Genomic DNA, 27,044 nt, shown 5'->3' on the forward strand with positions numbered 1-27,044 from the left:
GTCAACTGAATATCCACAGGCATAGAGTTTCTTGAGTGCAAGTGAATACACAAGTGATCAGAATAGAGTTACCAACATTATTATTGGACAAATATTAAAGGCAAAGACACTCCTTACTCTTCTGCTCTTCATCTGGAACTTTGAAGCTTTCTTGCTGTGTATCTTGACTATCTTACTTCTCAAATATTCTTTTGCACCTTAATAGAACATTTCCACTGACTGTGACTCTTTATTCTTGCTTTGTATCTTTCATATGCTATGCAAAATATCTGTGCTTGATGCAGATTGTACGTTTTAATTTCCTTGCCTATATCATATTTGTTTTGTCTTCGTTTCATTTTCATAAATCTGAAATTCAAAGAAATACAAACATTTTGAAATATATATATATATATTTATCTTTGGCAATGCAGTTTATTCATGTAATGGGATAGCAGCATGAACAAAGGCTATATCAATGCACATCTATCTCAGATTGTTTATATAAATAAATGTATCAGAAACCTTCAAATTTAATGGACCTGTGTTCCTTGAAGATTTGAAGACTACTGAAGCGCTGTGTACTAGTGGTTCATTTGCACTAGGTGATTTAGTGCTTTTGTGCTTTGTCACCATGCCCCATAAACTGAAAAGATGGTTTAGACTGTAAGGTTATCCTAAAGGTAAATTGTACTCATACGTGTTCTATTATCTATTTCAGTGCTTCTTAAACTGTGGGTCGCAACCACATATGGGGTTGCGTAACCCTAATGTGGGGGTCGTGAAAAATTCATAGTTTATCGTGAATATGCGATCACACAAAATGTCCACGATCGTGCATGCGCTATTAAAATGCCTGTGATATTAAGGCAGGTATTAGGGGTGTGCGACCTGTGCCATCGCACAGGGAACACTCCAAGTGCTGGCCTGCTGCCGGCTTCCCCCAGCACTCCCTCTTCCCCCCTCCACAGCAGCCGTGGGAGGAAGTGATCATGTCACTTCCTCCCAGCTCACTGTGCTGCTCAGGAGAGAAGAGGAAGCCCTGCAGAGAAGGTCATTGCCCAGCAGGTATGGGCATACTAGAGGGGGGGGGAGAAGGAGCTGAAAGGATGGGGGTTAGTCTGAGCACTGAAAGATGGATGGGGGGAAGGGTATGAGAATGGAAGGGGGTATGAATATGAAGGGGGAGTATAGAAGGGTCAGTGAACATGGAATGGGGTAGTATGAGCATGGAATGGGAGAATATGAGCATGGAATGGGAGAGTATGAGCATGGAATGGGAGAGTATGAGCATGGAATGGGAGAGTATGAGCATGGAATGGGAGAGTATGAGCATGGAATGTGGTAGTATGAGCATGAAGGGAGTATGGAAGGGGCATTGAGCATGGAAGGGGGGAGTATGAAGAGGAAGTATGAAAATGCAAGGGAGGGTATGAATATTAAGGGGTAGTATGGAAGAGGAGGCAGTATGAGCATGGAAGGGGGGCAGTATGAGCTTGAAGGGGCGAGTATGAGTATGATTTATTATCAGTAAATGTTTGATTTGTATACCTATTTTATATACCTGGGTCACGTAAAAATTTCTTGTGCAAAAAGGGGTCGCGAGTGGAAAGGTTTAAGAAGCCCTGATCTATGTGAAACTACATACAGTAGAATTGTTTATGTACCCCTAACTAATGCGGCTTGACTTAGAAGTACTTCCTACAAATGCTTATTTTACATACCGTCCAAACAGTTAGCATTAATGGGTAAAGTACATAGCAGCCAATGAACATTAGTAGGAAGTACACAGCTGTTGCTGCTGTTAATTTATCTTTAAACTTAAACAGCTTTCACTTTTTTTTTTCCAAGTAAAATTCATCATGTTTTAATCCTATTCTATCATTTGGAAACTAAAATAAATTTGAGTACAATATCCCTTTAATGTAATACATTTCTAAGCACTGTAATTATATTCAAGGGGTTTAAAAGGGAAATGAAACCCAACATTTATCTTTCATTTTTCAAACAATTTTAATCATCTCTCCAATTGGCTTCTATTTTTAAATTGAAGTCATTCTGTTTGTATTCTTTGTTGAAGAAGCAGCAATGCACCACTGGGAGCTAACTAAGCACATTGGGAAAGCAAATAATAAGAGGCATATATGAATCCACCAATCACCAGCCTAACTAGGTATGCTTTTCAACAAAAGATACAGAGAGATGGATGAAAATGAGATAATATTAAATAGGAACATTGTTTAAAATTGCATGCTCTATACAAATAATAAAAGTTACTTTTTTTTTCTTTACTGTATCTTTAAACACACAATTAAAGTGAGCTTTCAGAACAGCAATGCATTACTGGGACCTAGCTGAACACATCTGGTGAACCAATGACAAAAGACATATGTGTGTAGCCACCAACCAGTTGTACTTTGCTGCTCATGAGCCTATCTAAAAAGAATATGAAGTCTCTTAAAATTGAATACTTTGGGGTAGATTTATTAAGCAGTGGATGCTGCAATCTACCCCTGACGTATCCGGCTCGCCAGAAACAGAAGTTAAGAAGCAGCGGTCGTAAGACCACTGCTCCTTATTTTCTCCGCCGATTGGCTGAAAATGTGCAGGGGACGGAATTGCACAAGCATTTCACCAGAAATGCTTGTGCAATGTTAAATTCAGAGAGAGTATGCTGTCAGTATTTAGCGATGTCGGGCGGACATGATTCGCTACAGCGAATCATGTCCGCCTGCCATTTGTTAAGTCGGCCCCTTTGAAATGTAAATGTTGTATTTTGACTTTCACGTCCCTTTAAGTAAAAAACAAATATACATATTCCATAAGTTGATTCCATATGCCGAAACTGCAACATACATAGCACTTGAAATCCCAAGGTCTGAACTATACACTGTGAGGTTACTGAACATTAGAGTCAAGACCTTGGTGTTGTATCAGGATAGAATTTGAGTCACTTTTCTTTGGCTCCTGAATATCACAAAAAAGACACAATAAGATTCTCTACAGACCAAAGCAACCTATTTACTATCAGTATTGATATCATTATTTGAATACTTTGTATTTCAAAAACAAGTTTGGCTACTGTCTAAATATCTTTTACAGTCTGATATTTTTTATAATACATTTATTTTCACAGTGTTGTATGCCAAACAGGACTTGCAAAGGAAATGGATCAACTGTCTAGGTTATGTATTTTCACCCTTGCAGTACTACAACATAAATAGATTTCTAAGCCCTATTCTTTTATGTGTATTCCTTGGCTAATTGCAGCTAAAAGCAACAGACATTATTCTTTTGCAACAAACACATGGCTGACAACATTCATTCTGTTGGTATGTGAGATGCAAACACAGAATGGTTCAGTTCCCACACCCAAACACAGACATATAGAATAAAAGTGACAATATATGTGTCTTATTACTTCTGTAGGTTGTTCACAGCTTAGATGTAAAACTGTATTTTTACTCTGGTCTTTAAAACACTAAGGGCTAGAATACATCTGGCGCACTAACGTTAGCGCACACACAATTATGAAAAATTGCACCCGCGTTAACTTCTGCGCGTATTATAAGCTGAAAGAAAACACGACTGCGCGAGCACAAACTAAATTGGCGCTCATCGGGTTAGCGTGATTAAAGTCCTCACGTTAATGGTTAAGGCTTCCTATAAAGTTGCACCAAACACAGTATAAAACCATTAAAAACAATGCATTTACACTGAGGTATACACTATCTAATAAAATATATACATATCAATATTAATTAAAAAAAGTTAGAAGCGTTCAAAGTTATATGTATATTGAAAGATGTTTTACCACAGATGACTATAATATATATATATATATATATATATATATAATATTAATTAATTATATATATTAATATATATAAATATACATAATTATGTATATATATATATATATATATATATATATATATAAAACAAGGAAGAGTAAAAAAAAAAAATACTTATTCCAAACTAGAACTATAAATGGTATAAAATCTATACCCAAACAAATGTGCAGTATATAATAATCCTAAAAGTGATATTACATTTTTTTCAAAAATCACATACCTGTATGTATAATAAATTCAAATATAGCAATCAGAATATAAGTTCCTGTTCCAATGAATGTTATAAAAGATAATAAAATATCAAAGGTCTGTAAAGTTCAAACAAGTATTTTTTTATTGAGAGATTGCGTGTGTGATTCTTTTAGAATTCCTACTTAAAATAATACCCTCAATCAAATGAGATAAGGGTCTTGCTTTATGTGAGCGCTTCCTCCTAGCACAAAAGATATTCACCGCGATCCGTCTGGTCTTGAATGCCAGTGAGTAGACACAGTAATCCCAGAATTCTAGAAGAATCACACATATATATATTTCTATATATAAAAGCATAGATATATATTTTACAAAAAATACATCAGATATATATAGAAATATATATTTAAAAATAAATTTGTGAAGAACATTAGAGTATAAAATATTCTTTAGTACCTTCAGGTTGGTTTAATGCATGTCTTTGGCATTAGTGTTTGCAACTATAACATTACTATAAACATCTTTGCAATTACTGCTGCCAGGTGGCTTTAGGTCTGACATGGTGGTTGGGTTAGCACATGAAGAATTACTGATTTCAAGGCGTGTTTTTGAATTATTACATATGAAATATTAAAAAATATTAATAAGTATAAAAAGTATTATACATACTATAGAGAATTCTAAATAATTTATAGCATATATATTTATATACAGTATATATACATATATATACACAGTATACATAATAATATTTTTAATAATTATTATTTTTTAATATTTAATAATTAAAAAAACGCACTTTGAGATGAGTAATTCTTCATGTGCGCTAACCTTTGTTCTTCACATCAAATTTTTTTTAATTTATGTTATTATATACATATATATATATATATATATATATATATATATATATATATATATATATATATATATATATATATATGTGATAATGTTATTGTAAAATATATATCTATACCTATATATGTATAGGAATCGGTATAGGTATATACTGATATATATTTATATATGTATATATACAAAACACGGAAGGGAACTGCACTCTCATACTGGACCGGGTACACATCCTATGACCCTGCAACATGCTCAGCCCTGGGTGCCACTGGCACTCACAGGAAGCTGTGCTGCTCACAGAGTCACAGGCAGTTAACCCCAGTCAGGTCTGGGTGCAAGAACCATAGGGAAAATTACAAAACAAATTAATAATTAATTGTGTGTTGTGTATATATATATAATATATAATATATAATATAAAAAAAAGCGCACTCTCACTTTCAATAATAGCTACCAGGGTGCAAGCAATATAACAATAAAATCTAAGTGAAGGCACACACTCTCTGGAAATTTTTAAATGTTCTATTTAATATGCACAAAGCATAGTGATGTGACGTTTCGGGGATCTTACCCCTTTATCACTATGTGTCTGATGAAGAGGTGAGATCATCGAAACTTCACATCACTATGCTTTGTGCATATTAAATAGCACATTTAAAAATTTCCAGAGAGTGTGTGCCTTCACTTGGATTTTATATAAATATATATATATATATGTATTTACAATAAAAATCATAACTCCTGTTGAGTTAGTGCACAAGCGATAGGTGTTGTTTTTTTAGTCCGTGAGAAAAATACGTTAAAGTGGTTGCAAAGTCCTTTTAGCATGCGTCGGGTTTCGCTCGCACACAAACTGGCTGTCCTAGTGATAACATGACCATGGGCCACTTTTGTCGGTATCACTGGACTGCCTCATTCCTAAGACATCCAGTGATTGCCCACTGAGCCAGATACCAGCATTCATTGCTGCATGCTGGTTTCTAGGTTGCATTTAAAGCATACAATCACTGTGACGACAGTGATTGTATACTAAGTAACTGTCATTTTTTATAGTTACTGTACTGTTGCCGGATAGCCTCACAAGCAGCCATTCAGCAATAGCAATGAGAGACATGCTGATCTCACTCTTGTAAGGCACGCAGAAATAGTGCGGTCTCACCACTGACGGAGAGACAGCCACTGTCAGTGCACACCACACCGCATCCATACAGGGTATGGTGTGTGTCCTTAAGCGCTAAAGACAGGTGCCGTACCCTGTAAGGCGCGTGTTGTTAAGGGGTTAAGCAGTATCTTCCAATGAACACTAGAATTGATTAGTATTTATTAAAGGGACAAAAATTGTGCTTGAAATGCACAGCAGTATATTTCAAATTCAGTAGTCAATCACAAGCTGTTACAAAGCATATCTAAAGATTAATTATTCATACATTTCTTAAATGGAATGTGATCAACACTACAGTTAGATGAATTTTACTTAACATATGTTTAAATTTACAACTATTTTGTTTGCAGCAGACTGCAAACAAGATTATAGGCAGTTAGCACAAAAATGTACTTTCCCATCATGCCCTGATGTGTCATGTGATTGTCATCAACATTTAGAGCATGATGTGCTGGAGAGAGTTGCACACGCTTGCAGCTTACTTACTTATTAGCAGATCAAATGCACTAGTATTAATGCTGCTAATATGATTAGAAGAAGAGATCAGGAAAATCTAGGTGTAACATGACTAATACTTTAAAAAAATGAAAACTAAAGAAATAAATTGTAAAGTTTTAATTTTAGCATTATTTGCTCAATTTTTTGCTTAACACTTGTGCATATTACCTGCTGCTGTAGACATCTACATATTATTTTCAGGTTAATATTTGCTTTGAATACAACATTATATCTAGCATACATTTGCAGTTTTAAGGTCTCTTTAGTTGTCTGTTTCAGGCCTTGCTTCTTTTTAATACTAGGAGCTAGCAGGTGATTGGTTGGTGCACATATATGCATCTTGTCTTTGGCTCACCATATGTGTTCCATTAGCTTAGGCTTTCCAGACATCCCGGTTTGACTGAGATTGTCCCTGTTTGGAGGCGCTGTCCCAGTGTCCTACCCGATTGTTCATTCTGTCCCGGCCATAGGGCTGCCACCCAGTCGGTGTCGGAATGAGTTAAATACCGGCAATGCAAAAGCCAATTTTTAAAAAATTCTAACTGTGCACAGTCTGCGCCAGTCCGTGCCCGTGACGTGACTGACATAATTTAATCGGGCTGTGTGTGTCCATGCTGTCTCCTGTCTGCATATGATGCAGCTGTGCTGCAAGACTTGCTGGTAAGGATAACTTGCTGAGGTTACAAATGTTACTAGCAATGTAACTGTGGTGTCTACGCTTGCCCACCCGTCTTGACCATGGAGATGGCAGAGTAGTTTGCTTTTGCCTCGCTTATCTACCCATGTTACCAATGGTACATCAAACTGCCCCCTATTGTGTTGATTGCATAGCTCCTTTAATTGTATCCGTGCATCTGTAAATGCGTTACTACTCTTAGTAAGAGGGGTGGGGGCGGTAATTAAAATGCAGACAATAATTATCACTCTAGCTCAGTAGCTTGTGCAGTGTAGTTCAAAATTTTGAAGTTCTACACTCTAAGGTACCTACTTGTGAAATAAAGATTTACTTTACTCAAAAATTGAAAAATGATATAATGTCTATTATCATTGTGGGTATTTGCGCTGCAGGCAGTTAAGTCACATTATTTTAGTTTGCCTCCCTGTTCTCATTTTCATGACTTGAAGGGATCGGTTTGTTTCACCTGTGTATCTGAAAAGGTTTACCCATTTGCAGATGCATTGTGTTTATTTCTTGGAACATATCAAAGGCACGTTTAACAAGTTGAAATGTATTTATCTCTAACTGGAAAATTAGTTGCGGTCGGCAATCGCCACACCCCCATTGGCCACGCCCCTGACCACGCCCCCACTGGTACTGTGCCCAGGTGGTCCCAGTTTCACCTCTATGGTAAGCCTACATTAGCTCCTAGTAGTACATGATATCTCCTAGATTTATTCTTCAAAGAATATGAAGATAATAAATCAACTTTGACAATAGAAATAAACTGATTAAAGTTGCATGCTGTATCAGAATCATTTAAAGGGACATGAAACCCAATTTTTTTTTTATTCTTACATTATTCAGAGAGAGCATGCAATTTTAAACAACTTTACAATTTACTTCTATTATTTAATTTGCTTCCTTCTCTTGTTATCCTTTGCTGAAAGGTTTCTCTAGGGAAGTGCAGGAGCAGCAAAGAAACTAGGTTCTAGCTGCTGATTCGTGGCTGCATATAGATACCGATTGTCATTGGCTCACCCATGTGTTCAGTTAGAAACCAGTAGTGCATTGCTGCTCCTTAAACAAATGATACCAAGAGAATGAAGCAAATTTGATAATAGAAGTAAATTGGAAAGTTGTTTAAAACAGTATGTTCTACCTAAATCATGAAAGATTTTTTGGAGGTTTCATGTCCCTTTAAGTTTCGTTTTGAAATTAGGTCCCTTAAAATTTAAATTATAATAGTATTTCACTTCCTCCTTTAAAACCTGTTTTTGTTTTTTTTTATAACCGGTTAAAGTCTGTACTGATTTATATGATCTCAAATTAATCTTTTACCTTCATAACAACTCATAAAGGAGTTTGGAATCTTAAAGGACCATTACATACAGTAAGATTAATTAACAAATGCATAATAAAAGACAATGTCACATTCCACACCAAAGAGACATGACATAGGGGGCTGGCAAATTGAAGAACATTTTAAAATGTATCAGAAAAATGTACTGCTCATTTAAAATTCACAGTAAAGACACAGAATTTTAAATGAGCAGTATATTTTTCTGATAAATTTTAAAATGTACTTCAATTAATTTGCCAGCCCCCTATGCCATGTGACACTCTTTGGCGTGGAATGTGACAGTCACCAGCCAATCACAGACTCATATGCATACACACTGTGAACTCTGGCACGTGCTAAGCAGTAGCTGGTTCCTCAGAAAGTGTGCAAATAAAAAGTGCAATTTGAAAATGGAAGTAAATTGGGAAGTCTCTTAAAACTGCATGCTCTATCTAAATCATGAAAACTTAATTTTGACTTTAGTTTCCCTTTAAAGGGACATAGAAGCCATAATTAAATTTTCATTCATTAGACTAAACTTCAATTTAAAAAAGTACCAAAAAAAAAAAGATAAATAAAACTTTACAATTTTAATGGTTGTGAAATGTAAATATTTCTCTTGGTATACTTTGTTGAAACTTTGCTCCTTTTCATGAGAACATATTGAGGTAGACTCAATTGTGTTTTGACCACTCTATGGCAGCAGTATTTGCCACAATGTTCTAACCAATGTTTTTTTTTATATATTTACATTTTTCCACGTTTTACCATTTTTTATCTTCTACTTTTCTAGTAAAAGTTGCTATAAATAATTATTGAAGCTGTAAGATCACAATAAAATGTAACATTTGAAAGACTCCCATCCTAGAATGCTCCACTGGCTTCCTCCAAAGGCTGAAGAGTGTATCCTTCAAAATCAACAGCGGACATTACTGCCCTTTCCATCTTATTAATTCATGACAGAGAGTAGCAGTACTCATACTCAGTAAAACTAATCCATGATCTAGATTTCTGCTTGTGGAAGCTGGGAAAACCGGTTGGGTCATGCTTAGTAACAAGGTAATGATACAAACGGAAGCTTCTCATTGGCTGTACTGTACCCTGCTGGTTTTGAGGAATAAACAGTTTGGCCTTGGGGGTAGCCGCCCAAGTGTTCTAGGGAAGATTCTCAAAGGTTTAATTATGTTTTAATCTTGCAGCTATAATAATTTATGACTAATTATACTATGTAATGCACAAAATATTCATATGTTTATTTTATTCAGTGTTTGCTGTCTCTTTAATTAAGTTAGATGGTGGGGCTTCTAATGTATTGGAATGCCAAAGAAAAGGAAGTTGTGATCCACCTGAATAAACGAAAGCCAAAAGGACATAGGTTTTATGTCACACTTTACTTTGGCCAGTGTACTGTGTTGATTTAGTACCTACAGCTAACACTCTGGCTGATGCTGTGGTCCTCGCTGCCAGCTTTGACAGTGGAGACTGCAGCCAGCAGCAGAAGGCATCTGCCTTTATATGGAAGGGAAGAACTGATTGTTCTTCGATTACCATATGAAGGCAGATCGCGATACAGACAGTGACACTCTGTGTCACTGTCTATATTGGCTTGCAGTGATGCCGTGGGTTGTGTGTGGGGGGGGGGGGGGAAGGGGAGAGGCAGGCAGTCATCGCATCTTGGGAGGGTTGAGGGAAGGGGAGGGTTCCCTATGCTATAGATACAATGTTTGATGAGGGGGATGGATGTGTTCCCTACAGAAACTGGTGAGGAAGAAGGTTCCTATTACCAATCACTTGAGGTGGAAGGGTGAGTGGAGATTGCTACACTACAAAAAATAGGAAAACTACTATAAACTGGGTACTGACATACAGCTGCCAGTACCTAATATGGCTGCTACTAATTAATGGGGGAGGATTAGAAAACTGTTTGGGAAGGATCAGGGAGCTGAGTGTGTTGAGGAAGGTCCTTAAAAAAAAAGCCCTCAAACTGCATACTGGCAGACAGTCTGCCAGTATCAAAGATACTGGTGACCAGTGTGGGAAGGGGGGGAGGAAGAGAGCTGTTTGTGAGGGATCAGGTAGGTATCAATTTGGTGTGAGGTGTCAGGTGGGTGGGTAATACCTACACTACAATAATATTACCCTTCCTAGCTAACTAATTAATCCCTTCAATGCCAGGAATATTAGAAGTGTGGTGTGCAGCTACAATTAGCAGTCTTCTAATTACCAAAAAGCAATGCCAAAGCAATCCATGTCGGCTATTTATAAATAAAGGGGATCCCAGATAAGCTTTTACAACCATTTGTGTTATGACTGCACAAGCAGTATGTAAAAAATGTAAATAAGAAACCGAAAGTTTGTGAAAAAGTTAACCATTTTTTAAATATGATTTGATTTGGCAGCAATACCAAAATGGGTGTGGATCAATACCTTGGGTTGTCTACTAAAAATATATATAGTTTTGGTAAGTAAACATAACAGGGCTCTGTTACTTTTTAAATGGAGTGATAGGAAACATGCTAAAAATTCTCCAGTACTTTGGGCAAGTTTTTCTCTTAAATTTCCCATACTGAAGGGGTTGAATACAAAATCTTTGCACAGCAAAGTCTAATGGATTTAAAAAGTACTTGTTGCATGTCCATCAGCTGCTGTGTGACTCACTGAGCCTCACTGTTTTTCATGTTACCAGACCTTTGAGTAATTATGTAATTACCAGTTTGTATCATTACCCTGTCCTGTCCCTTTCTTTGTGCTCAGACTGCATTCTTTTGGCTGTTTCTTAAAGGGACAGTCAACACCAGAATTTTTGTTGTTTAAAAAGATAGATAATCCCTTTATTACCCATTCCCCAGTTTTGCATAACCAACACTGTTATATTAATACACTTTTTACTGCTGTGACTATCTTGTATCTAAGCATCTTCTGACTGCCCCTAATCACATGACTTTTAGTTATTATCTATTGACTTGCAGTTTAGCCAATTAGTGCAGTGTCTGCCACAACTCACGGGCGTGATCACAATGCTATCTATATGGTTTACCTGAACTACTCTCCCCTTCTGTGAAAAGCAAATACAGAAGCATGTGATTAGAGGCGGCCTTCAAGGGCTTAGAAATTATCATATTAGCCTTTCTAGGTTTGCTCTCAACTAGAATACCAAGAGAACAAAGCAAAATTGTTGATAAAAGTAAATTGGAAAGTTGTTTAAAATTACATGCCCTATTTGAAAAATAAAAGTTTTTTTGGGCCTTGACTGTCCCTTTAATTCTATGATCTATCATAATATAACACTATTACATCATTACATTTCACATGTTTCTTATTGTTTTATCCGTTAATATTATAGCAGAAGGCCTTCTTGTATAAGGACATTGCTTTTACCAAACAAGTAGGTTCACAATGCCATTGAATCTTCTGACATTGACTTTAAAGGGATACAAAAAGTCAAAATTAAAATGTTCTTAATAAAATGCAGGTACAGACGTATTCCCTTGTAAACTGTTCAACCAATTCAGTAACAGATAGACAATACAGCTCCCTTTGGGAGTATACTTACACTCCTTAACCTCAATCCTATGAGGTAAGTGCCGCGTAGTGTAAGGGAAAACTCTTGGGGATACAAATGGATGTCGTCTCTCAGTGTCTTTTGGACCCACTGCTGCTTCCTCATAGGATTGAGGTTAAGGAGTGTAAGTATACTCCCAAAGGGAGCTATATTGTCTATCTGTTACTGAATTGGATGAACAGTTTACAAGGGAATATGTCTGTACCTGCATTTTATTAAGAAGATTTTATAACAAGTGACTTTTATCATATTTTACAGTGATTTCACTGTTTTTATTGGACTTCCATATACGATTAGGGGGTTCTTCTGATTCACTATATACCATTGTTGTGTTTAATTTTATAGTACCTACTTATTTTTATATATATATGATATATTGTTTGGATTTTAGACCTATACATCTATGTATATATAACAGAGAGTTGCCAGAATCTGGGGTTTAAAGGTTACACAGATAGCCATCAGTCTTGTTTAGAATATTGCTCACTATATGAGTTTCAATAGCATTGTATTTACTGTAACATCTTACGGTCCCAATCACGAGCCAATATTCTATTCTGAGTTATTTTGTATATACATCATACTAGCCCATTTGATCGAACTATAGATTGCGCCACTAGAGTCATACCCTATTTGTTTTGTTGTTTATCTTCCCTTTCCCCCCTCATTTCGACACGATACTCATTTCTATCTAGTGATACGTAGTTAGGGGTTCATATCACCTTGATAGTTTCTCTAGGGCTGCATCAGTACATAAACATAGTTCTTTATCTGGGTTATATCCAGCGCCATCCCTATACACATCTTCAATCTCTCTCTCTCTCTCTCTCTCTCTCTCTCTCTCTCTCTCTCTCTCTCTCTCTCTCTCTCTCTCTCTATATATATATATATATATATATATATATATATATATATATATATATATATACGTTGTGCCGTACTTTGGTTATCATACCGCACCACGTATATATAGGTCGTCGCTTCAGGATGCTCCAACAATCTTGGCTGTTAAGTTACAGCTGAGATCTGGAGCTCCTGAAGCTTCAGGCATCTCCTGCATATGGAGCCGGAGCGCTATCTGTGCTCCGCCTCCATATGAGGGCAGATGCCTGATCGTTACAGACGGTGACACCGTCTGTAACGATCTTCTGCTGGAGCCGGCGGGAGGTGTGGGTGGGAGGCGGGAAGCGGTAGGGCGGCCCAGCAGCGGGAGGCAGGAGGGATTGGGAGGAAGTGGGAGGGGCACTACGCTGGAGGAATGTTTTTTTTTTTAAAGGGACAGGGAGGGATTGGGCAGCTACACCATGGAAAAGGGGGTGAGGGGGCCCTAAAATAAAGATCGCAGGTGGGACTCTATGCTACAGAAAAGTAAAATAAAATTAATAATTAATAATAAAAAAAAATGTTTTTCAGGTACTGGCAGATAGCTGCCAGTACCTAAGATAGAGACAATAGTTAGGGCAGGGGAGGTTTTTTAGGGGGGGGGGGGGATCAGGGAGGTTTGAGGGTTAGGGAAATCCTACACTGCAGAGAAAAAAAGAAAGCTTTTTTTCCCATTGGCAGACTCTCTGCCAGTACTTAAGGGGACACTAAACCCAAAATATTTATGTCATGATTCAGACAGAGAATACAATTTTAAACAACATCCCAATTTACTTCTATTATCTAATTTGCTTAATTCTTTAGATATTCTTTGTTTAAGAAATAGCAATACACATGGGTGAGCCAATCACACAAGGCATCTATGTGCAGCCACCAATCAGCAGCTACTGAGCCTATATAGATATGTTTTTAAGCAAAGGATATCAAGTGAATTAAGCAAATGAGGTAATAGAAGTAAATTATAACGTTGTTTAAAATTGCATGCTTTTTCTAAACCATGAAAGAAAAATGTTGGGTTTCATGTCCCTTTAAGAAGGGGGTGACCAGTGGGGGTTGGGTCTTTAAACCGCTGCTCCATAACTTGCGTTTCTGGCGAGTCTTCAGACTCGCCAGAAACACGGACCCTCAAGCTCCGTTCGGAGCTTGATAAATGGGCCCCTTTGTCTGGAAGTCCCGGTAGTGAAAGGGTTAATTCACTAAAAACACAAATAACTATGCAGTGAGAAAAATCTTTTCAACTCTAACATCATCACATGGAGGCCCATTTATCAAGCTCCGTAAGGAGCTTGTGGGCCCGTTTTTCTGGCAAGTCTTCAGACCCGCCAGAAACAGCAGTTATGAAGCAGCGGTCTAAAGATCGCTGCTCCATAACCCCCTCCGCCTGCTCTGATGAGGCGGACAGGAATCGCCACAATTCAACCCGATTGAGTACGATCAGGTTGATTGACACCTCCCTGCTGGTGGCCCTTGTGAGCTGCTGGTGCAATGCTGAATGCAGAGAGCGTATTGCTCTCCGCATTCAGCGAGGTCTTGCAGACCTGATCCGCACTGTCGGATCAGGTCCGCAAGACCTTTGATAAATAGACCTCATTGGGCGATTTGTATCATTGGGACAATATAATATTTTTGAAAACAAATGTTAACATTTGAATATCCAATGTAAATATTGGAATATACCTTTGAATTTGACCTACATAGATTTACATTGAAGTGCACAAGAGAACCAACATTAAAATGTAAATATTCTAATGTTTTATTTGGTATTCAGGATATTATAGTTGATAATTATATTGTTACATTTCATTAACTGAAAATTAAAATGATATTTTAACCCCTTAATGACCGAGGACGTGCAGGGTACGTCCTCAAAAAAAAGGCAGTTAATGCCTGAGAACGTACCCTGCACGTCCTCGGTTTGGAAAGCAGCTGGAAGCGATCCTGCTCGCTTCCAGCTGCTTTCCGGTTATTGCAGTGATGCCTCGATATCGAGGCATCCTGCAATAACCATTTGTAGCCATCCGGTGCAGAGAGAGCCACTCTGTGGCCCTCTCTGCACCGGACATTAACGGCTACGTTCGTTGGTGGGTGGGAGCCGGTATGGGAGGTGGGTGGCGGCCATCGATGGCCTTTGTGATGCGGAGGGGGGCGGGATCGGGGGCGGGGACGACCGGGGGGGACGCGCACGGACGCGCGCGCGTGCACGGGGAGGCCGGGCGGGCGCGTGCACGGGGAGGGAGCGGGTGGGAACCACTACCTACAGAAAATGTTTATGTTAGAAGTGGGGATCAAAGGGGTTAATATGGTTTTTTTGGTGATCGGTTTGGCTGGTGGGGTATTGGACTGTGGGGGGGAAGCTACACTACAGAAACAAAAAGTAAAACATAAAAAATAAAACATTTTTATTTGCAAACTGGGTACTGGCAGACAGCTGCCAGTACCCAAGATGGCCCCAATAAGGCAGAGGGGGAGGGTTAGGGAGCTATTTTGGGGGGATCAGGGAGGTTGGGGGCTAAGGGGGGACCCTACATAGCAGCATATGTAAATATGCTTAAAAAAATTTTTTTTTTTTTTTTATACCTTTTATTTTAGTACTGGCAGACTTTCTGCCAGTACTTAAGATGGCGGGGACAATTGTGGGGTGGGGGAGGGAAGAGTGCTGTTTGGGAGGGATCAGGGGGTGGGATGTGTCAGGTGGGAGTCTGATCTCTACACTAAAGCTAAAATTAACCCTGCAAGCTCCCTACAAACTACCTAATTAACCCCTTCACTGCTGGCCATAATACACATGTGATGCGCAGCAGCATTTAGCGGCCTTATAATTACCAAAAAGCAACGCCAAAGCCATATATGTCTGCTATTTATGAACAAAGGGGATCCCAGAGAAGCATTTAAAACCATTTGTGCCATAATTGCACAAGCTGTTTGTAAATAATTTTAGTGAAAAACCTAAAGTTTGAAAAAGTGAACAATTTTTTTTTATTTGATTGCTTTTGGCGGTGAAATGGTGGCATGAAATATACCAAAATGGGCCTAGATCAATACTTGGGGTTGTCTACTACACTACACTAGAGCTAAAATTAACCCTAGAAGCTCCCTACATGCTCCCTAATTAACCCATTCACTGCTGGGCATAATACACGGTTGGTGCGCAGTGGCATTTAGCAGCCTTCTAATTACCAAAAAGCAAAGCCAAAGCCATATATGTCTGCTATTTATGAACAAAGGGGATCCCAGAGAAGCATTTACAACCATTTATTCCATAATTTCATGAGTTGTTTGTAAATAATTTCAGTGAGAAACCTAAAGTTTGTGAAAAAATTTGTGAAAAAGTAAAATAATTTTTTTATTTGATCGCATTCGGCGGTGAAATGGTGCCATGAAATATACCAAAATGGGCCTAGATCAATACTTTGGGATGTCTTCTAAAAAAAAATATATACATGTCAATGGATATTCAGAGATTCCTGAAAGATATTAGTGTCCCAATGTAACTAGCGCTAATTTTGAAAAAAAGTGGTTTGGAAATGGCAAAGTGCTACTTGTACTTATAGCCCTATAACTTGCAAAAAAAGTAAAGAACATGTAAACATTGGGTATTTCTAAACTCAGGACAAAATTTAGAAACTATTTAGCATGGGTGTTTTTTGGTGGTTGTAGATGTGTAACAGATTTTGGGGGTCAAAGTTAGAAAAAGTGTGTTTTTTTCCATTTTTTCCTCATATTTTATAATATTTTTTATAGTAAATTATAAGATATGATGAAAATAATGGTATATTTTGAAAGTCCATTTAATGGCGAGAAAAACGGTATATAATATGTGTGGGTACAGTAAATGAGTAAGAGGAAAATTACAGCTAAACACAAACACCACAAAAATGTAAAAATAGCCTTGGTCCCAAACGGACAGAAAATGGAAAAGTGCTGTGGTCATTAAGGGGTTAATACAAAATATAAATTCAATTATTGCATTACTGATCCTAGCTAAATATTTGTTTAACCCCAACAAAGGGGTTAAACACATAGGTAAATCTTGCTCCAATCAGCAGTTTCAGGACCCCACCATCTATGTTCAGCTCGAGAGCTGCAGTGCCTGTGTCCCGAGTGGGACTCTACATATGTAAAGGTTTGAGGGTCACTAGTACACACTTACATTATCTAATGTATTACAGCTTGTACTTTTCACACTATAATGCTCCTTTCATAATAAGCAGAATGCTATTAAAAGAAAAATACATATTACTGAGCCCATAATAATTTGTGCACTGAGCTAAGCAATGTAACCAGGAAAAACTTAATTTACCATACTCAAACCTTTTGGAATTAATTACAAAAATAACAGATAAGCTATGAAATATGGGGTGAAATTCAAAATCAAACAAAAGCATATAAGCCCTCTATATTCAAACCACAAACCCTTCCCAGGATCTTTTTATATCCAAATTTATAGTTAGCAAATTACACACACACACACACACACACAAATATACCGGCGCGCACGCACACACACAGACACACAGAAACACACACACACAAAAATGCGCACACACAAACATATATGCACACACAAAAACACACACACAGATGCATGCACACACACAAACATATACGCACACACAGAAACACACACATGCATGCACACAGACAAACAAACATATACAGACACACAGAATCACACACACGCATGCACACACACACACAGAAACACACACGCATGCATGCACACACACAAACATATACACACACACACATAAACACGCACACCCATGCACGCACACACACAAACATATACACAAACACAGACAAACACACACACATTCATGCACACACACAAACATGAGCACACACAGACACACAGAAACACACACACATGCAAGCACACACACAAGCATATACACACACACACATGCCTGCACACACACAAACATTTTACACACACAGAAACACACACACATGTATGCATACTCACACACACACACAGACACACAGAAGCAGAAACACACAAATATGCGCACACACAAACATATATGCACACACACACACACACACATGCATGCACACACACAAACACACACACACATGCATGCACACACACAAACATATACACACACACAGGCAAACACAGAAACACACGCATGCATGCACACACACATACATATACACACACACAGAAACACGCACACCCATGCACGCACACACACAAACATATACTCAAACACAGACAAACACACACACATTCATGCACACACACAAACATGAGCATGCACAGACACATGCATGCACACACACAAACATATACGCACACACAGACATATGCATGCACACACACAAACATTTTAACACACGCAAAAACACACACACATGCATGCACGCACACACACACACAAGTAATCAATAATAGCATTACAGTATAATTCAAGTAATAAATATATGCCAAACATTTGGAACTAATGAAAGGAGAAATATTAATCCAATTAACACTTGAGTTGGTAAATATAGAACAAATTGACAAATGTACAAATATATTAAATTTTGCTTTTCCCAATGGAATAAAATGTCTTGAATTTAACATTCCATTTAAGGGAAAACACATTTCAAAAAGAAAAATAACTCCTAAACTTTGCATGTTTCCATAAAATAAATCTTAAATTCAGAACTATTTTGTATTTTTGATTCAAACATATTTACATTTTAAAAATTAAAACAGATGGAAGTAAGAACGTTCATGTTTCAGGCAGAGCATGTCATTTTAAGAAACTTTTCTTTTTACTTCTATTATTACATTTATTTTATTCTCTTGGTATCCTTTGCTGAAAAACATTCATAAGACTCCTCACCCTTGGTTTTATGTACACATTTGTTTTTATCTGATGGTGGCAAATAACATTTTTGTTTTTACGTTCGTCCATGCCCACTAGTTTGTAATTGTGGATGTCTGAAGGGGTCTCAGATATATACAGTATATATATATATATATTTAAACTATTTTTTATTTTTTTTGCAGTTACTAAACTATTGCCTTGATTACATACCAGTCACAGTTTTTTGACAGAACTACTAAATCCGGCATGCCTGCTGGCATTAATTGTCGCTCACAACATATTAAAGTTCTGCTGCTTAAACAAATACCATCAGACATTGGCAACAGGTCACAATCAAAAGTGGTTGCCAAAACTTTCTATATTAGTGGCAAAAAAAGTGTCAGTATTTGTGTAAAACCTTCTTTCTCCAGGTCCCTTTTATGTGCCATATTGGATAGCATTATTATTCAGCTTATGCTTTTGTTTCTTTACAATGTGAATTTGTGACAAAAACATGGATATTCATTTTATTTTCACAAAAGGAATATCCGAATAAATAACTAGTTTAAAGAATACAAAGAAATACTGATGATATTCGTGAGTATTCATTAGTTTCCTTTAACCCTTTTGCAAGATTTCAATGATGGAATCGGGTCAGGGGGGCGTACCTATGATGCTAGGCACACTCCTCCATGCCGCAATCTCAATCTGTAAGTGCTGTTGGCTTCAGTACAGCCAAATGGATAGGATCATCGGATATTCTTATGCCATCCTAACGGCGCTAAAGCCCAGCGCAGGTGTAAAAAAAAATGGTAAAATTAGCTGTAATGGCTTAAATACTTACCTTTAGCGCGATAGTAGGAGGCTCCTTTAGCGCAGGCTCTGGGATCCGCTACGCTGTCTCTTATTAGCGCGGTCTGGGGCTCTGTGAAGAAGGGTCGGGATTAGTTTGCTATTCAGTGTGCTAGAGGTAAGTGTAAGGCTACAGGTGAACTTTTCCAAGTTTTTAACAAAAATGAATGTAAATGTTCCCCCCAAACATTCAGAATTAATTTTGTTTTAAACTAAACGAATAATGCAACAGATGAATATCTGGAAAACTAATTTTTCCTAATAGTCGTTCAGAAAAATGTGTTCACAGATTAAATTAGAATACACCTCTTGGACAGTAAAAATATGTTCTAGGTTAAAGATTGTATTCCTAGCCCTGTATATTCTCTTTTGAATTTGTCTAGTTAAAGAAGCCTCACTTACTCTCATTAATTGTAATTTTTTTCACTACTTTTACTTTAACTGGAGTGAGATCCATCCACTTTTAAGAAATGTATTTTACGTTCGCCCCAGGGTGATCGACAACCCCTACTCATGCTCCTTTGGGCTAGCACTAGCAGAAGGTGGCATTGCACAAGCAAAATCATTTTGCAATCCCATGCAGACAGGTTCGCGTGAGAAAGCACTAACTGTCCGGCAGATGATAAATGCCGGCCTATGTGTCTATTGTTGTAACAATCACTTCTTTGCAAATTGTAACTCTCTGCCTAAAATACTTTTTATTCAGTGAAACTTGCACCTGTCTGCCCTTACCCTAAATGTTCTATATTAATCAATAAGTGAGCAAAGTCTCTGTGGGACAAGAGCCCTTCACCTCTTATGTGCTAGATAAACCAAATACTTACATATGCTCACCCTCTGTGTCTATGTTCAAATCCTCTTGTATTTCTCATTTCAGACCACCCTACCTGAGTCATATTTATCTACCTAGCTAGTTTTGTGTCACTCTTTATTAATTACTCTGTGAGTAGTTGTAAAAGTTAGCAACCTACAGAGCTTTCAGTGGAACTTCGCCCTTTCTTGAATGTCATAAGACTTTGCAGACTTAACAGAATCTCAGCAATTGTTAAAGGGACAGTTAACACCAAAATTGTTATTGTTTAAAAAGATAGATAACACCTTTACTACCCATTCTCCAGCTTTGCACAACCAACATGTTTATATTTATTTACTTTATAACATTTAAACCTCTACATTTTCTAAGCCACTGCAGACAGCTTCTTATCACATGCTTTTTATTTGCTTTTCACAACAAGACTCTGCTAATCCATGTGTGCCATATAGATAAAATTGTGCTCTCTCCCGTGGAGTTGTGCGTGACACTCCACTAATTGGCTAAAATGCAAGACAATAGGTAATAAAGAAATAGCCATGTGATCAGGGGGCTGTCAAAAGAGGCTTAGATACAAGGTAATCACAGAGTTTAAAATGTAAAGTTATAAACAATACACATTTTGGCAAAGACTGTCCCTTTAATCAAGATTGATTACCTTTTTTCATATTGACTTATTGAGCTAGGCTCTTGCCACAAGCATCTCCTTGACAGCGTGTTTTCATGGCCAGAATTTAACCATAACAATGTTGTCAGCTGAAATGGTTATCCCTAAACCCAACCCAAACCCTAATTCTATATGCTAAACATATCATGAATCATTAGCCCTGACTGCAACCTTGCCTTAGATCAAGATTTTTAGCCATTCATTTCTTGTTCTTGGATGTCATGAGTGGCGAAATTTCAATACCTACTAGATCTAATACAGGTCAAAAAGATCTAAAAAAGGTCATGCCAAGCTACAAGAATATGGATAGCCAAAAACGCAACTTAATATTTTGGTTTGTTTCTTTTTTATTTACATTCACTTGTATTTCTTCTGAATATTTCACATATTTGTTGAGTGTTGAGAATCCATCCTGATATTGAAAAATGGTGTGATTGACTGAAAATATGGGAAATACATATTTGTTCTGATGTAGTAACAATTATATATGAATATGTTAAAACTCTATTGAAATGTCAACTTTATTTTATTAACTTCCAAAAGAGGATGTCAAAGCTAGGTGCTATCATCCTCCTCACTTCATTTAGGCTGATGAAATACAATAGGCTACTTTTAGCTATTTTCATCTTCAGAGTCCTTAAAAAATGTAAATCCTCTACAACTGAATATGGAAAAGAAATGGGAACCTTAAAGAACAGTAGAGTAGAATAATATAATAAACAAATACATAATTAAAAGATAACTCAATAACAATTACTTTGAATTTTAAAATGTACAGCAGATATTTTTTTCTGACAAATTTCGGAGTTTCGTTTTATTTCCCTTTCCTCTACATCATGTGACAGCCATCAGGCAATCATAGACTTATATGAATATACAGGGAGTGCAGAATTATTAGGCAAGTTGTATTTTTGAGGATTAATTTTATTATTGAACAACAACCATGTTCTCAATGAACCCAAAAAACTCATTAATATCAAAGCTGAATAGTTTTGGAAGTAGTTTTTAGTTTGTTTTTAGTTATAGCTATTTTAGGGGGATATCTGTGTGTGCAGGTGACTATTACTGTGCATAATTATTAGGCAACTTAACAAAAAACAAATATATACCCATTTCAATTATTTATTTTTACCAGTGAAACCAATATAACATCTCAACATTCACAAATATACATTTCTGACATTCAAAAACAAAACAAAAACAAATCAGTGACCAATATAGCCACCTTTCTTTGCAAGGACACTCAAAAGCCTGCCATCCATGGATTCTGTCAGTGTTTTGATCTGTTCACCATCAACATTGCGTGCAGCAGCAACCACAGCCTCCCAGACACTGTTCAGAGAGGTGTACTGTTTTCCCTCCTTGTAAATCTCACATTTGATGATGGACCACAGGTTCTCAATGGGGTTCAGATCAGGTGAACAAGGAGGCCATGTCATTAGATTTTCTTCTTTTATACCCTTTCTTGCCAGCCACGCTGTGGAGTACTTGGACGCGTGTGATGGAGCATTGTCCTGCATGAAAATCATGTTTTTCTTGAAGGATGCAGACTTCTTCCTGTACCACTGCTTGAAGAAGGTGTCTTCTAGAAACTGGCAGTAGGACTGGGAGTTGAGCTTGACTCCATCCTCAACCCGAAAAGGCCCCACAAGCTCATCTTTGATGATACCAGCCCAAACCAGTACTCCACCTCCACCTTGCTGGCGTCTGAGTCGGACTGGAGCTCTCTGCCCTTTACCAATCCAGCCACGGGCCCATCCATCTGGCCCATCAAGACACACTCTCATTTCATCAGTCCATAAAACCTTAGAAAAATCAGTCTTGAGATATTTCTTGGCCCAGTCTTGACATTTCAGCTTGTGTGTCTTGTTCAGTGGTGGTCGTCTTTCAGCCTTTCTTACCTTGGCCATGTCTCTGAGTATTGCACACCTTGTGCTTTTGGGCACTCCAGTGATGTTGAAGCTCTGAAATATGGCCAAACTGGTGGCAAGTGGCATCTTGGCAGCTGCACGCTTGACTTTTCTCAGTTCATGGGCAGTTATTTTGCGCCTTGGTTTTTCCACACGCTTCTTGCGACCCTGTTGACTATTTTGAATGAAACGCTTGATTGTTCGATGATCACGCTTCAGAAGCTTTGCAATTTTAAGAGTGCTGCATCCCTCTGCAAGATATCTCACTATTTTTGACTTTTCTGAGCCTGTCAAGTCCTTCTTTTGACCCATTTTGCCAAAGGAAAGGAAGTTGCCTAATAATTATGCACACCTGATATAGGGTGTTGATGTCATTAGACCACACCCCTTTTCATTACAGAGATGCACATCACCTAATATGCTTAATTGGTAGTAGGCTTTCGAGCCTATACAGCTTGGAGTAAGACAACATGCATAAAGAGGATGATGTGGTCAAAATACTCATTTGCCTAATAATTCTGCACTCCCTGTATATTGTGAACTCTTTTGCATGCTTAGTAGTAGCCAGTGCCTCAGAAAGTGTGCACAAAAAGAGGAAAGGAAGTAAATTTCATTTATTTTATTGTATACTGTTTCTGAATCATGAAAGTTTCATTTTGTATTTTATGTACCTATATTGATTATTTTGCAACACAAACACAAACTAATTATTATTATTTTTTGATTCACAGAAAAGTAGGGACTCTACATCACCACATAAACCTTTGCAACACCAAACATCAATAGATGGATGGGAAAGCCCCTCATCATATCTGCCAGGCTATAGAGAAGGAACCGGAATACAGAGTCCTCCACCTCCCAGACCAATGTCCCCTGCATGGAGTGATCGATCCCCCTCTCCTTTCAGAGTGGAGAGTGATCTGAAGGCTGGGAAGCAGATGAAAGCTCTAATAGCTCGCAATATTATTAATGCAGCTAAGCGCAAGAGTAGCTCACCATGGGGCCAGACAAGTCCTCAATCACCTATTTATAATAGTGGAACCTGGAGCCCAAGAATGGGTAATGGAAGCCCTCTTCCAGAAACACCAAGAGGTAGACGCTCTCCAACTGGCTCAGATATTTCATTGGAGTCAGAAGATTCTGGGGCCAAATCTCCAGGTTTCCGGAGCTATCCCCTCTCCCCTAGGGGATGGTATGGTAGCATGAGGCTAAAAAGAGATAGTCTGCCTGCAAATCCATCGTACACCTAAACCTTGTGGAAAAATCTTGTTTACCAGGATCTCTAGAGGATCATTACAATATGTCAGAATGAGTCAACATTGCTTAATCTGCTAATGCCCAAATAACTGATATTTGGGAGGGGGTGGAGGGGGGTTTACGGCGCCAGATCTGAATTCAAAGAGACTCTGCTGAAGTTTGTAACTCAAAAGTTACTGAAGATATCTTTTTATGGCATAATCAGTTATTGAATAGCACACTCCCTTGCAGACCAATAGTGGTATCTTTTCTAAACATACTGCAATCTGCTCACTTTATATTTCTCTAGCAAATGTATGGCATAGATATTTAATCACATTTTTAATACGTTTTGCTTTAAGTGATATGTTTATTATGCTTAATTGAAAGACTAAATCATAAAGGTGATTGTCTCCATAAAAAGATAAACCGATGAAAAATACAACTGCATAAAAAAAGAAAAAAACCTGGATTTGAAAGATAACTTGTTGTCTCAACTAATAATGAACTTTTCTTCAACTTTAAGGTGGTCAGCTTGGTAATCAATAATGATATGCCTCTTTGCCCTGAGTAGCTGGGCAGAAACTCTTGAAAGGACCAGTGATACTGATCAGACATTCTTTTCACCTCATTCCACTGATCTGACCTGTTCTAAACTGATAAGAGTAGTTGGCACCTTCTGTGCTGGAATTCAGAAGGTGATTAGATGCAGATTTGAATTGTAGATCTTTACACCATGTGAGGATATCTGGGACTCATTTACAGATGTGATTGCACTGACAAAAACCTTTCAGTATTCTATGCAAGGCTTTGATGCTGCACATTTATAAATGCACTATCGTACATGCTTCAGATTTCTACTGCAGGGATATGTGTACAGAGCTTTGTCACACAGAAATGCTAAATTGTATATACACACTCGCCATATCAGATAGCATGGGAAGAAGGAAACATTTGGGCTATTATTAAAAGACTTGGAGGCGCGTTATATTGTGGCCTTATAAATAGGGATGGGCAAATGTTTTGTAAAATTTGAAAAATGAAACTAATTTTAAACAGTTTTAACAAATTTTAAATTTCAAATTCGTTTTGCATGTTTGTACAACATTCTAACATTCGTTTAATGTAATAGTATTTTGAATGCTTTCTTTAAATGTAATATTTGATAAAAAAAATTCTAATAATTCAATTCGAATTATGCAATATTCAAATTCGAAAAATTCAAATCTAAATATTTGTAATTGCATTTCCAATGCTCTCTTTAAATGTAATATTCAAATTATGTAATATTCTAATTGAAATATTCTAATTGAAACATTCAAATTGACGTATTTGTTTCTATTGTGTATCAATTTACAGAATTCTGTACCACATTAACTATTTAACTTCTGAATATTATTTGTTAAATCGAATGTTACATTCAAAATTTCGAATGTGGATATTCTATCTAATTATGAACATTCGAAAACGAAAGTAATATTCGAAAACCTAAAATAACATTCAATTACCGAATTTTAAAGGATTTTCTTATAAACATTTTTTTGTCCAAAACGAATGTCCACAGGACTATTGGCTCTACCAAATGAATTACACTTTCAGCACATTAGCCCATCCCTACTAACGAAATGGTAAATGTAAATACTGCATGCTGACAATGAAAGAAATCCTTTTTCAGATATAATACTTTATAAGCACACAGAGTAGATTTATCAAAGTGAATGCTTTTCTGCAAACAGACCTCTTATAATATACATATGGAAAGATATGAATTCCAAAGAATAACATACAAATCATAGCATTTCATAGCATTTCACTAGCTATATGTCATCCTGCAGTACTGAAATATATTCCATAACTTTACACTTAAAAGGATAAACTGCTCCATTTATTCTGATCCATATATTGCAAAACGTGTTAGTGAGCTTTATAAATGAAGCCGTTTTTGCTTTTTAGGTGTCCTGCAAACACGAGCCTGAGATACTTAGATGATTTAAGGTATTTTTTAATTGAGGGATGGAATCAAACACTGTTGATAAGTTTAGTTTGGAAAAAAACCTTTATGAATAGAGGTGTTAATGGGGAGACCTAGGACTCTTAAATGGGAGTCCCCTTAGGGTAAGCCTATGTATCCCTAAAGGGCAGTGCCAAAATACCGAAATATAGTTTGAAAAATTTTTTAGGGAGAGGGACAGAGGTAATATGTGGCACACTTGGGATAAGAGCCTAGAAACACTAATTAATATAAAATGAGCTTGGAGGACTGATTCAACTTAAAATATAACTTTTATTAATTTAACTATAAAATCACAGAAGCATTAGGTCTTTAGATCAGCAACAACTTGCTAATTCCCTTCAACCGCTCCTCTCATCCTTCTCCACCTTTTCCTGCCCTGAACAATCTGCCACTGTAATTCCACCCTTATATCCGTCCTTGACAATCTCGCCCCTCTTACCACTGCTAGGAAATCACACACTCATCCCCAGCCCTGGCATACTCCTCTGACACGGTACCTGCGCAGATGTTCCCGTACTGCTGAATGGCATTGGAGAAAATCACGGAGTTCAGCTGATTTTCTTCATTACAAATTCATCTTGAACTCCTACTACTCTGCTCTTAATCTCCACAAGCCAACACTACTTCTCTACTCTTATCTCTAATCTTTCTTCAAACCCAAAACGTCTGTTCTCCACTTTCAATACTCTCCTCCGCCCTCCCCCACTTCCTAATACAACTTCTCTGTCAGCCCAAGACTTTGCCAGTCACTTCATTAACAAAATTGACTCCATCA

General features: G+C 37.4%; 1 protein-coding gene across 2 annotated transcripts in view; it reads left to right on the top strand.

Moving 5' to 3' along the window:
- The window catches only part of SYNPO (synaptopodin), a 95,277-nt gene extending 69,695 nt beyond the window's left edge, over nucleotides 1-25,582 (top strand). For both annotated transcript variants that reach the window (XM_053718663.1, XM_053718664.1), the window contains exon 3: nucleotides 23,751-25,582. In XM_053718663.1, the coding sequence (XP_053574638.1) occupies nucleotides 23,751-24,269 (519 nt within the window). In that variant the 3' untranslated portion in view covers nucleotides 24,270-25,582. The remainder of the gene's footprint in view (nucleotides 1-23,750) is intronic.
- Nucleotides 25,583-27,044: the final 1,462 nt, after the last annotated feature.

Source organism: Bombina bombina, chromosome 6 (assembly GCF_027579735.1).
Source record: "Bombina bombina isolate aBomBom1 chromosome 6, aBomBom1.pri, whole genome shotgun sequence".
NCBI lineage: Eukaryota > Metazoa > Chordata > Amphibia > Anura > Bombinatoridae > Bombina > Bombina bombina.